At 37.2% G+C, this 14,306-nt stretch overlaps 1 protein-coding gene across 2 annotated transcripts in view; it reads right to left on the bottom strand.

Annotated features, from left to right (window-relative positions):
• Positions 1-4,427: 4,427 nt before the first annotated feature.
• Positions 4,428-14,306, bottom strand: part of pde8b (phosphodiesterase 8B) — an 87,965-nt gene continuing 78,086 nt past the window's right edge. Inside the window, exon 22 of one of the 2 annotated variants that reach the window (XM_038292482.1) lies at positions 4,428-6,260. In XM_038292482.1, the coding sequence (XP_038148410.1) occupies positions 6,151-6,260 (110 nt within the window). In that variant the 3' untranslated portion in view covers positions 4,428-6,150. The remainder of the gene's footprint in view (positions 6,261-14,306) is intronic. The other variant, XM_038292483.1, reaches the window with a different exon arrangement.

Raw genomic sequence — 14,306 nt, 5'->3', positions numbered from 1 at the left:
GAAACACACAGCCAGGCAGACGAGCTCTGAGCCAGCTCCCATGTCAGAGGATGAAGAGAGCACATCCAGCCAATCACAGAGAAACAGGACTACACTGGAATTGTGTTATTGTGTTTCTTATATTTCTCTAATTAAATTTAATTCATTATGTACATTTATTTTCTTGTATATATTACCATTCCCTCAATTGGAGTGGAAATGATTTTAGGATTTTTGTTTAATGAGGACAGTAAATCATTCCTCATTCTAAACACAAACAGTCGTAGTTCCTCATTCCTCATCTTCCTCACAAGAGGGAGACTACAAACTTTTCATCGTAGAAAATTGTTTTATTCAAAATGTGTTTATTGAAGCCTTTATTGTGAAAAATATTAGAAAGAAATTTCCATAAATTAAATTTATTATATTACTTCATTGTGGATATATTTACTATTGGGGGGGAAAAATCAAGAAACTAATTCTTTAGATATTTCAATGATGACAAATGATTCCTCATTCTTACTCGTCACAAGCAATTGTAGTTCCCTTTTTTGACCACAAGAGGGAGACTGAACTGTTCTTGGTAGAATTGTTTCATGTAAAACGTATATTTTCGTAAAGTGAAATATCTTTTCACTTTATTTTATTATTTATTTCCTATTGCTATAAAATATTTAAATGTACACCGCAAATATGTAGAATGGTGGATAGGCCTTATGGTAGTAGTCACAAACAGCTGTGTTTCTCACTTCCACCACAAGAGGGCGACTATAAGCTGTTCTGAGTGGTATTGCTTTATTATAAATACTTGAAGCCTTTGTACTACAAAAGTATGTTTGGTATTTTTCTGTCGCTGTATTACATTTCTATCACATGTTGACTTTTTAATGTGGTCCATCAACATTTTTGGGACTCTTTATTAACTAATATTCTAGTATTCTTCGCAATAAGTTGTAGTTGCACATTGTCACCACAAGAGGGCGGAAAGAAACTGTTTTTGGTAGAATTTGTTCCTATGAAATAAATAAATTGAAGCCTTTGTATTATAAAGGCTTTATATGTTTATATACTTGAGATATATTTAAACACGCATAGAACTGAGTTTTTTTTTATATTGTTTTATATAAAAAATGTGAACATTTTACTGTCCTTCTCTTACTAAATGTAGTTTATCAGGAACAGTTACTTTCTTGTATGTTATGTTATTATTCATACAATTGGAGTTGAGATTCTACCCCTGAAGACTAACTAGCTAACTAAAACGTGGCTCATCAAATCACTTTTAAAAGTTGGCAATTCTTTTTTATATTGGTCTTTAGTGTCACAACCATAGGCTTCACATTTTACGACGTCTGTTTTAAAAATGTAAATACTGAAAAAAGGTCCATAAATTAGATGTATTATATTATTCTATTACATTTAGATTTAATGCAGATATATTTGCTATATTTACTATGAATATATTTGAAACAAACATGGTGACAATAAATTATGACTCATTCTTACTAATAACAAACAGTCGTAGTTTCTCACTTTGACCACCAGAGGGAGACTCTGAACCGTTCTTGATATTTTAGTTTTCTTTAAAATAAGTTAGTTGAAGCCTTTATAGTGAAAAATACTGAAAGAAAATTGCCATAAATTACATTTATTATACTATAGGGTTATTTTCATATTTTTTGTAGATATATTTGCTGTAGGTATATTTTCTAAAAAAAAATAAATAAATAAAAAATAAATGTAAGACTAATTCTTAAGATACTTTAATGATTACCTCATTCTTACTAAGCACAAACAGTTGTAGTTCCTTATGTGACCACAAGAGGGAGACTACGAACTGTTCCTGGTAGAATTGTTTAATTTAAAATCAGTTATTTGAAGTCGTTATGGTGAGAAATATATATGTATATATTTCATTTCCTATTCTTGTGAACTATTTAAATGTACGCCACAAATATGTATGTAGAGTGGTTGGGCAGTCTTACTGTAGTAGTAACACACAGCTTTGTTTTCAATTCCACCACAAGAGGGCGACTACAAACTGTTCTTGGTAGTATTAGTTTATAATAAATTGCATGAACCCTTTGTACTAAAAAACTTATGTTTGGCATTTTCCTTGGCTGTAAAACATTTACATTTCACTCACATGTTGTATTTTTAATGTAGTGCATCAGAATTTCTGGGACTCTTTATTAAAGGGGAACACTGTTTTTTTTACATTGGCCCTTGATTTTACATTATTACATCATGTTCTACTCACCCATATGAGTTTTGTGTCATTTGGAGCTGTTCTGAAGATATTCCGTTAGTCTATATCCAAGTAACGTCTTCCTATGGGCAACGACTTGAAGGCACAACCTGAACTGTTCATAATTGATCATTTATGGTAAACCAGCATTCATAACATGTAGGCGAATCACTGTCCCCCAGACATCTGCGGTTATATTTTTTATATTTATATTTTTTTTAAAACAAAGCGGCACGTGTTTGACGTTACTATGTTAGACTGTTATACTCCCTTTGAGTCAAATGTTGATGCCAGTGACATAGCGACAACCTAGTTAAATAATACTTTAATTATTTCACACAATGTTTTCTGTTTTACAGAAAACATCAAAAAATAAGACATAACATGGGAAAAGGAAATAATACACAAACTTTTCAACATAAACAAACATGGCCGACTTTTGGAAGCTGCAGCGTAAAGCTTTCACAACTATTCTGCATGAGGAGGCAGTAAAATCTTTATAAACACACAGTACAGTTGTAATGGGCAATAATAATAATAATACTTTTCTAAAAAATAGATTTTTCTTAAATCTACATATATATATATATATATTCTTCTTTGATGATGGTTTCCTTTCTATGCAGTGCAAAACTCAGGAATGGCTTTTTTATGGTCAGTAATGCTGTGGATGAATGCAAAGCTCATTGTGCTTCATTAGACACAAAGCGAGGCTGAAAGACACTAAATCACATTCAAATTGCTGATCCATAATGGAAAAGGCATGGTTGTCTTAGGTGAGAATATTAAATAGTTAAAATATCGCTTTCTCTAAAAAAATCTACTTAGATCCTAGCAGAAATGATGATCGGTGATTGCAGCCATGAAATAAACAAAGCTGGACCAGAGTAATGAGACATTGTATATTTTGACATGATGAACAAAAGAGAAACAAGCAGTGAAACATGCTAAAAGCAAAGCAAGGCAAAGGACAGCTGGTGGCATAAGGTAGCTTTACAGTATAACAGAAGCGAATTACCCTCCAGAAATGACAGGATTAAGGCGTTCTCTTCAAACCGCGATCATCCATAATGTGATAGCAAATACAATGAACGTGGATCAGAGAGGGTTTCTCTTTTCTGAAAGTGATTCACAACCAAAAACAAAAGCCCAAAAAAGATGTTGTCTCAGTTGATTACAGGCCGGGACAAACTGTCAGGATAACTATGAAGCAACATTGCAAAAGTATGCGTTTCCTAAAACACGCTTTCAACACTTATGGCTTTTCTTGTGATTTTCTTTGTACAGAGAGCAGGAGCTGGTACAAAAAAATAAAATAAAAATACTGCAGTGTTTGTGAAGATATGCGAGATATAAGGCACCTATGAGGAGAATCTCTGTGCCTTTGGTTAATACTGCAGTGTGTAACCTACAGGAGCCGATAACTGCTCCTAAAGGATATAAAATGACTTGATTACTTGAGAACACAAATATAATCACCACCATAAGATCTCCAAGTGGCTTTAGGGGCTTCCATTGCCTCTTTTTTTTTCTTTTACAAGAGAGAGGTCAGAAAACATATGCCTTTTAAAAAGAAACAAGCAAAAATGAATAATTTTTCCTTCCCAATCATAGACACAATTTAAGGTTTTATGTGCAAGTCTTCAGTCTTCCTTATGTCCACTAGGGGGCATACATACCCAAATACTTATTTTTTTTTAGACTTATGGAAACCACTTGTTTCCATTGTGTTTAATGTATTTCTTCAGGTAAAATAACACAAAAGCAGGAAACTGTGGATAACAAGGGTCGTCTAATATCTTTTAGGCCTGTATTATTAATGGGTCATAATTACTGCATCTGGGATTTGCAGAAAAAAACCAAGTGAGCCTCATGTTTATACCCTTTGAGCAAATGTGTGAAATAAATTCACCCTTTACAGCAGCAGCAGGAACTCACACGCTAAATTTGAGAGAAATCCAAAATTGTCCTTACAAAATCAATACATTCAAAGTTTTTGGTCACCCCCAAGTATTTACAGTAATTATAAATGAAACTGTTTGGGATTTAACAAAAGAAAAAGAGACACCTTAAGCCCACCGTTAAGTACAGTAGAGGGTCTATAAAAACTGTTTTTTTTTTTTTTTAACCTCCAAAGGCATTGGGAGCTTTATCAAAGTGCAAAACATCTTAAAATCTTTTAGAAACCAGAACATTAAAATGAAAAACCTTCTATTATACAGGAGGCATGTTATCATTTACCGTACTATTTATATCATAAGCCTCAGTGATCTGTTTCCTGTGTCTGCCCTATAACTGTTTTTACAATTTAAATCTTTTGGACAAAATAGAACAAATAATTTTTTTAATGACACATGTGAATAGCATTTATTTTAGAGTCTGTGCAACATATTTTTAACTTTGTTTATTGTACTCTTTATAGGGCAGGATTTAGATTTAAAGGGAATAAATAGGTTCACCTAGTTAAAAACAATAAATGATTGACCTTTGCAATGGATTTCATGTTTGAAGTAGAAATCCAGCTGTTATAGCCTTGCAAAGAGAATTAATATTTTATTTTTGCTTGATTTCAAATTTTTCATGTGAGCCCACTGAGGATCATTTGTGGCCATATCAGATTTTTTTTAAATCTACCTCAGCCTTGTGATACGATTCAAAGGGTTCTGTTCTGTTGGAAATAGGGGGATGTTTAAAGTATTGTCAGCAAGAGAGTCAATTGCTCTGGCACTAGTGGTTTGTTTACATCATTTTATTTCTTAATAAGGGACCCCCCCCCCCCCTCAATGGCTCAGCTGGAGATTTTTGCTTTGTGAGTTTGTTGCTTAAAAATGCAAAACATTTATTTTAAAGCTTTTTATTTTTAAACTTTTATCAGAGCTACTAAAATAGCAGTGCTATATACTTTGGGCCACTGTATGACAAAAATAAAAATCTGATGTCAGCATAGCCCCAAATGAAACCATGGACATGTACTGTGCAGATGCTTACATAGTGTTTCTACAGTTAGTGTTGCAAAGCTAAAAATGAGAGTGCATTCTGTTTGTTCAGGCTTAACAAAGATCTCCATCTTCCTCACCAGCTCCTTCATGGTGCGCTACTGATGGGTGGGCTTAAAGAGGCTATAGCTGCAGATTATGCGGTGACATGTTTAAGACTCCTTTTTAGCTACACGACCTTAAAATCCCCAGAACATACAGTCCAGCCCTTCGTTGTCAAGTTTATCTGTTGGGCTGACCTTCTGCTGAAGGCTGGAACTACACCCTGCGCTCTGCGGTCCCAAGAGATCTGCTCTTGAAACATTTCCAACATGCTTTTCCTGCTCAGGGCTACGAGGGGCAGAGGTTGCTTACAGTTTGGTCCCACACACAAATGTTTTCTCTGTTTTACAGCTTTAGGATGAATAATTCCAGCTGAGCACCTTCAAAAGTCAAGATAGGAAGTTTGGTCTACTAAGAAGCACAATCGATAGCGCCTCTCGCTGTTATCGTTGATGTTTCATTTGTGACAACACCAAGATATAAAATGACACAGTTAAAAATAAAGTTTATAAAAGCAAACAGCAAAATGGAGCTTGAAATCCAAATGTCTTGATTTGCTAAAGTGCAGGTTTCTGGCATGTTGCGCTGTATGGTGCAGATTGTCAGGTGAACCATGAGGTCCATGCAGTTCCAAAGAGGTGCCATAAAGTGGCAGCAGACACTCATCAAGGCTGTCAGATGAAAACCAGCTGAGACAACAACAGAGCTGCAGTGCTCGGCTGTCGATTATCTTGTGCATCAGAGGCGTTATTTGGCCCTTTTTGTTGCCGTACGCTGCTCTGGCATAGAGCTTTGGTATATCACAGCTGAACTAATTGTTTTAGTGCAGAGCTGCATCTGGAGTCCAACCCTGCTAAAGGTGCCAGAGGGCGTCAGAGGAGGAGGTCAAGAGGGCGGCGGAGGACGCAGGCTTTTGCACTTCATCTCGTCCAGGTTCTTCCAGTACTTGTAGTTCTCAGATAAGTGCTCCATCAGGTTAGGAAGGCTGGCAAAAGCTGCAACACACAAAACAGGAAGTGAAGCTTTCGTCAATCACGTAAAGGAAGATATGCAGCTTGTGAGTCAGGCAACTATTTTCAGACAATAGCTACGTTTACATGCGCAAAATTTCCCCGATCCGATCCAAACGTTGGTTGATCGGAAATTCAAAATCTCCGTTTACATGGACACTAAATGAAATGATCCGATCATGACGTGTGTATACATGTACCAAGCGTTGGATCAGATTAAACCTTTTAAGCATGCGCAGAACTTCCTGCCAAACTTGGCAGTTCTGTCTGCGTCTGGTTTTTGGGAGGCCTGACAATCGATGCGCTCGGAGCGAGCGGAAAGAAAAACGGAGAGAGGAGGAAAAAAGCGCTTGGCAGCGAAATGTCCGAGAGAAAATGTAGAGAATGAGCGATTGAACCGGCGTGAGAGAGCAATTGGCCTGTGGAGAGAGAAAAGAGGAAGAGGAGGATAAATTCCTGCTTCCTGCAGCTTTAAATGAACTTGAATGTATAAGTCGGCGTTCCTAGACTCCTCCCGCCATGTTGTTCACAACAAGAGCGAGAGCGACCGGTGGTTTCCTGTTGTTGACAAGGCGGAAAAACGTCACGCTGACGTCGCACACATGCGCAGTGAAGATTATTTTACTCTTAAGATCCGAATGGGTGTTTACATGGACGCCAATCAGAATGGCGATCGGCAAAAACCACCTCTCTCTTTCGGAATTAAATTTATTTACGATCGGACCGAATCGGATTAGAATCTTCAGTCTGACATGTTTACATGAAACATTTTTGATCTGATCAGGCCTTCAATCCGATTATTTGTGTCCATGTAAACGTAGCTGATAGAATTTATTTCAAAGACCTTAGCATACTCAGTTAGTCTCATGCCACACAATGTTGATGCTCTGTCTACACTGATTAAGATCTGCTCAGCTCCGCATGCTGAAAGCTCTAAGTAGCTCCAGCTGAAAGCAGCATAACCTATTTTATGAGGAATTTGAATAATAACAGTTTGTCTACTTGTGGAAAATCATAGAGGAGTGAAAGTTTTTTTTTTTTTATTAAACAGGCGATTGATTCTAAAATCAAAAAAGAAATATAACGTTGTTTAGTACACCTGACAGGATACACTAATATATATAAGGTAAGAAACAGCTTTTACAGCTTTAGAATACGTCTACTGAGGGGGATAACGTCCATATTTAGGGTTAAACGTCCAACCTAACAATGAAACTGAAATAAATCATTTTAAGTTCTAAGTTTTTTCCCCCTAACCAAATGTTTTAGTCCATTGAACACGTTTAAATGTGAAAATTACAAGCCTTTTAAATAAAGAATGTACAATTTTTACAAAATTCGAATAACATTTTTTAAAGGAAGAATTAACATGGCACTGTGTAAGATAAACAAAACAAAACAAAAAAAGCCTAAAAATGATGATGCCATGCTGAGCAGCTATCAGCGTTTGTAATGGCTGACTATGGGACTTTTACATCTCTTTTTTGACCAACTTATCTATCCAGTATGGCTTGCTTTTAGTATTATTTTGAAGTTTTCAGAGATAAATCAGCTGTTTAGGGTCATGTTATAGCATCTTAGTCAGGTAGAAGTCTGCACTTTAGATATACCAATCCAAAACCTTGATTTTTGTTTTCAGTTAGCTGCTGTTCTGATCTGAAGCGAGTGAAGCTGGCAGTGCTTTAGATGTTCTTAGCCTCTTCAGGACCTCCTAGATGAGTTTACATGTGCTCTTGGGTTAAATTAATAAAACTATCTCCTCTTGGAAAGTTGGAAAGAAACAGGTTAACATGGCATCGGCAGAATTGAGGAACGGAAATTTCACTTTCTAGTCCCGCAGCAGGGACATTTGTCCTCTGGGTTTAACCCACCCAGTGTGTTGCCACCCTACACTGCAAAAATGATCTAGAAATAAGTGAAAATGTCTTAAATTAAGTGAATTTACTCTTAATTTAAAGCAGGAAAATAAAATCGTTTGCCAAAGGAATTAGTATTTTTACTCTTAGAATAAGTTAATTAGATAATATGCATTTGAAATGAGACAATGCAGTTCTTTTTTCTTATTTTAAGGGTAAATTGTCTCGTTTCATTGGCAAAATGTCTCACTTACCCCCTCAATTCAAGAAAAAAATGCACTTATTTTAAGAAAACATGACTTAATTAGATTTACAATTTTTGCAGTGTAAACAATGCACAGGGAACAATCTGGAGTAATGAGGCACTCTCTTGCTCAATTTTACATAAAAAAAGAGAACAAACATTTGTGGAGATTAACCCCTCTGTCCTTATTCAGTTTTCATATTATGCTAACAGCTTTGCAGAAGCGATCACAGTTTGCATGTAGTGTGTGTCTCCCAGAAAACTCCTGGATTAGTTTATCTGATTGCTTGGTGCTCTCTATCAAGCTGCAAAAGTTCAGCCCTGAAGCTAGGATGCTAAGACACTCCGATGCTCTGAGACCCAGACGCTCAGATGCATTGCAGGACCTCTTGACTGATTAATGCCGTCCACTGCAGACTGCATGTAAATTAGATTCTCTGAGGGCCAGAACACGTTTGGTCTGAACACACCAGGGGTCTTGTTGGAACTGGTTATAATGCAACCTCTCTAGGATGGCTCTCTAATCTCTACGCCACCAGTAGTTATTAGAATTAGAAAATGTTCCAAAAAAGTTAAAAAAAGTAAAAAAAAAAAACTACTGGACTTTCTTTTCCAAGATTGAAAACGTTTCGCTTCCCATCTAGGAAGCTTTCTTAATTCAAAATGTCTGGACTAGTGTTGCGTTCCAAGCTTTTATAGATTAGCCCAAAAAAGTCTTGTTATGGCTTAGAAAAAATGCTAATTGAACCGAAAAAATCAAGTCCACCCCTTAGTAATTGGGAGTCGCTAAGGTCGTTCTTGTCCTGCAATACCCAATACTGGCCTATGCCTCTGAAAAGGCCTGGCTGACCAGACGAGATGTTTTGGCCCCCTGCATAGCAATGGGGGTTGAAATGATAGCGGGAAAGAATCCGCTCTATTGCTGCGTTGTAGGTTTTTGAGAGCTGGAACCTGAGGCCACCTGGATGAGGAGCGAAACTCTTCAAATTTGGAAAACAAAGTCCACTCGTTTTTTTTTTTTTACTTTTTTGGAATGACTATGACCTGGATGACTGATAATCTTCAACAGCATAAGTTAAAAGAGTGTCTTTGAAACTGTGGAAATGTGTGTTTTTCATATTAAGCTCAGGAATTAAAAGCATTTTTGCCATTTTAATGTTGCTTAAACTATGAGCTAAAACACATAAAAACAGATAATAAAATCTGTTTACTGCTGACCTGGGAAAACATCAGCCTGACTAATGACTCCGACTCTGGTCTTGAGGGAGGAAATCAGTATTTCCAGGCTTCCGGTGGAACCAGGGGAGATGTGGATAACACACAAGTGACCCAGGGCTTTTTGGGGGATTTTTCTCTCATTTAATACACAATTTATATCTAATATTAATGTATTTTATCCTATGCAAAAAAAGAAAAATATAAAATACCCTGTTCCTTTTAGCTTTGCTGCACTTTAGTTCATATCGTACTCCGTAGAGGTAGAGCAACCATTTCTGCTTTGGTTTTCCTCCTGTATCCTCTGTTGTAGAAGGAATACGCTCATTAACTCTGCCATGTTGCTCCCACATAAAAGTTCAGATGAGGTTGAGAGGTGTTCCTGCCTTTCCATCTCACACACAAACCTCTGGCTGCACAAATGTGTGCGTTCTCAGTGTTCTCGCACTCACTTGTTTACATCCTCGTTTCCGGCTCGCTAATAGCCCATGCTGTATCTGTGACCCCCGACATGAACTGACAGCGACCTCAGTGAATTGAAAAGTGTCTTGTGTTTATGTATGAATGGATTTTAGAACTAGTGTTGGTCCCTCTCCAGATTGAGCGATCATAACCTCCCATACTCCCTGATATCCCAGCTAGAACTTTCCCAACTCCCCTTTCTTTGACACTCTCTGAGTTTCTCCCAGTAGCATTGGAAGTCTTTCCGTGACATCAGAGCTGTGCTGACATTAAGCCACTTTCCTCCTGGGGTTTATATGAAGAGGGAAAATTAGTGGGAATGAGGAGATAATCCAAGGATGTTTTCCATATTTTGCCAATCTAGTTCTTTTTAGTTAAAGGCTTGGTTAAAATAATGTGCTTGGATTTAAGATAAAACACACACACAAATTAGCAGATCTGGATTAGAAAAGTTATTTTCCTGTTAAAGCACAATTTGTGTAACCAAAAAGTGACACAATCTATCTCCCCAGATTTCAACAGGGACTTTATTTGTAACTGGTCCATCCAAACTCAACGGGCACATAAATTTAAACAGATTTGGATTAAACAGAATTTTCAATCAACCATGAGTAAACATCTTCTGATTAATTAACTGATCCATTTATCAGTTTTGGCATTATAAAACTGTTTAAAATTATTCTTATTTTACATTTAATAATATTTATACTTTTTATATTTTTTTACATTTACTAACAAATATTAATACCCTCCTTAATAATTACTGGAAAGTATTTCTTGGGATCCCAATGATAAAATGCTGCTTATTATAATTATGTATTTACCAGCTTTTGCCTGTTTCCACTGGTATTTTGATGATTATTCTGGATTCCATCCTAATCTATGGCCCAAAGATTCTCTATCAGATTCTTGTTGGAGCTCTTAATGGACCACTATGAACTATTATTTCATGACAGAAGACACATCAAACACAATTACTTATTAATAATTTTGTGTTTACCCGAAAGAAAGGGCCAAAAACAATTTTAGACATCGGTCAGGGCTATTATCTGACTAACTCAGATATGAAAATAAATAAATAAATAAATGATTTATTGCTAATAATACTCTCCTCTCTACTGATTTTAATTTAGCTTGATAATAATAATAATATTTCTTTGTAACATTTTTTGTTCATAACATCATTTTTATCGTGTTTATGTCCTAATTTTGTATAAATTCTCGTTTAGGGTTTTTTCGCTCTCTAAAGACATTAAACCTGTATGTGTTTGTTTGTTTTATCAGTCTAATTGTTCCCAAACAGCATGAACCCTGATTGTGATGTGTGAATAATAAAATCCTGTGATGTCCTGATGCATGTTTTCACTTTTGAGGCACCCTCATTTTGAATAGTGTTCAACTATTGAGATCAGATTTTATTTTTTAACATATTACAGCTTTGTTCTTTTTTTAACAGACATAAAAAGTGAAAAATTACCAAATTAAAATCTTAAAAAATATTTTGTTTTTGCTACTCTGCTGCACGTAACACTACAACCAAGCCTCTCAACTTTTGATCTGAGCATGGGATGATATTTTGAGCACTAAAGATTTTTCTGTCAGTGCTGAAAATCTCCCTCCAAATAAATGGAAAAATAAATCTGAACTTCCAACATGTTTAAATAATAAATAACCGACCAATTTGATGCATTTTGTTATTGCTTTGATTAAACTGTTTTATATGAAAGAGAACAGATTCTGTTTCTTTAATCATCTTCCAAAATATGTGCAATAACATCAGTTTTCTTTACCATCCAATACTGATAAAAAAATAGTCTGGTAGCAGCGGAGCTGGACCTGAGCCAGATATTTAAAAAATACAGGGATTTCTCTGCAGTTATTTCGTCACTTGAATTTATCTTATCTTATCTGGACTAAGATAATTCACTCTATTAATTAATGAATATTGGAGGCAAAGCAATTGAGTAAATATGAATAAAATATTCAGCAGCTAGCTTAATTATCAATGTGGAGACTGAGTGTAGGATCACATCAAATTGACATCAAATGGTTTGTTTTCTCTACATCTAGTGCTTTTTCTTAGTAAGTTTAATCCTTTTTTGTACAACCAAGACAAGCTAATGTTAGCTTGTAATAAGCTATGTTAGCATTCCCAATAGAAAGTCTTCTGTAGGTTGTTTGTTTTACTGACTGACAAGCTAACTCCTGTAACACGTTGCCTGTTTTCATTAGAATGGTTTTTACCTAGGTATTTATGTTATAGAAGCCATAAATATGTTTTGTTTTCATTTTAACCATGCCCAAATGTTAAATCTTTTCCTATTGGAAGCTTTTAGGGCAAACTCCTCTCATTGGGCTAACATTTATAGTTGACTAAAGGCCAATTTATGCTTCTGACGCATAGCCTCTGCAACCGTCAAATCTGTCTCTGTGTCACACCCCCCGTGCAGAGGTTCTGCAACCGTTGTGCGCACCTAAAAAAAATCCTGACTAAAGGGCTTGACGCAGTCATTTTTGATTTATGCTCAATATCGAAGTGTGGTCTGTGCTATACGGCCGAGGTGATGAGGAAGTGGGGGCGAGTTTAGTTCGCCAACTGAGGGACATGACAGCGAAAAAGAGCGGGGATCCAGGTGGAAAAAGGGTCCCGGTGTTCTCGCGCACCTCGATTTTCTAGCTGGTCAAACTTCACGAGTTGTTTTCTGCAATTTCGGTCATAAAAACAAAACAAGCCGGCCTCCTGTCTGCGGCACTTTCTGCGGTCAGTCACAATTTGGGAGAGGTGCAGTGGAGTGTCTGCGGAGGGGGCAGGGACGTCTTTTTGTTCACTGTGACTCCTACGCAGGGGACCTGGTTTTGAAGTATAAATCGGCCTTAGGCCTCAGACCAGTGTTGCCAACTCTTCTGTAAGGAAAGTAGCTATTGGCTGTGCTGTAAGTCACTAGAAGTCGCTGAATGACGTCATTGCCTAATTTGCATAATATATATATATTTTAACTTTTTCTTTTCCCCTTGTGGTCCACTAAGGAGCTTAAAAATCATGGTAAAACATCAACATTTTGAACCATACATTTTTTTTTACATTACATTAACATTAACAATCTAAATGGAACAAAAAAAAGCCTACAAAGAATCAATGACAATGTGAGCAAATAATGGTAATTATTGTTATTTTTTTAAACTAATAAGATTTCCCTCCACACACACAGGCTGTGCCTGCCTGCTCACAGAAAGAGTGAGTCCTCGTCATGTTGGTCAAGGCTCTCTATGGCAGGTTCAGCAGCTGAGGGAGCTGACTTCAGCGTGATCAACCTGCACCGTCAATCCCTGCACATGCGCGCAGTTCATTTGCAGTCTGGAAGCTGAGGGTAAACATGCTGTGGCTCTGACTGCAGCGCTCAGAGGTACTCCTGTGGAAGCGGGAGAACGGGGTTCGGACGGGGAGGTGCACCACAGCAGACACCAGGAAAGTCGCTAGATTTGTCGATAGTCGCTTTTTTGAAAAAGAGTCGCTGCAGGGGTCTGAAAAGTCGCTAAATATAGCGACAAAGTCGCTGAGTTGGCAACACTGCCTCAGACTGTCGCAAAGCAGTGCAGACCTCAAGCGGAAGTGCGCAAACAAAAAGCAGCTGTGATTGGTCCTTGGTATGCCTTTCCTGTCTGTTTGGTCGTCCTCCTCAATTTGGTGCCGGGGCGCGCCATTCTTAAAAAAACGAGGAACAACTACGACAAAAGGTTAATCTGACTTTTTACCAACTCCAATAGCAGAACTTGTTCCTCTTTGATGTCTTGCAACTCTAGATCCGTCTCCGTGATATCTTGCAGACGCACCATTGTTGTTTTGGAAGATAAACACTCCTGCCGGCGCGCCAAAGTTCTCGTGACCACCGCAAGTTCTTGAATAGGCTCCCCCTTGCGCTATGGCGGGAAACTGCTGTGCGTCCTTAGAAATTCCAGTCGCCGGTGCGGAAGCATAGCAGCAAAACTGGTTCGCGACCAGCTGTGTGCAGTTGCAGAAATATAATCTGCCCTTAAAGTTAAAGGCAGCTGGTGGGGGAAGGGAAGTGTTTCTCTTCTCTGGCTTGTTACTGAAAGGGATTTTAAACAGCGGGAAAGGTATGACAGAAAATTATAATCAGTTTGAAAAGGTTTTTAAACCCTGTTCTACCTTGTCGTCTTAAACCAGAGCAGAACCAGTTTTTATTATAGACTGAATTTTGCCAAACAAAGAAACCACTTTCTGGAAATGACATG

This window comes from Cyprinodon tularosa, unplaced genomic scaffold (genome assembly GCF_016077235.1).
Source record: "Cyprinodon tularosa strain WSP-4 unplaced genomic scaffold, ASM1607723v1 ctg313, whole genome shotgun sequence".
Taxonomy (NCBI): Eukaryota; Metazoa; Chordata; class Actinopteri; order Cyprinodontiformes; family Cyprinodontidae; genus Cyprinodon; species Cyprinodon tularosa.
This window is presented reverse-complemented; position numbering and strand designations above follow the sequence as displayed.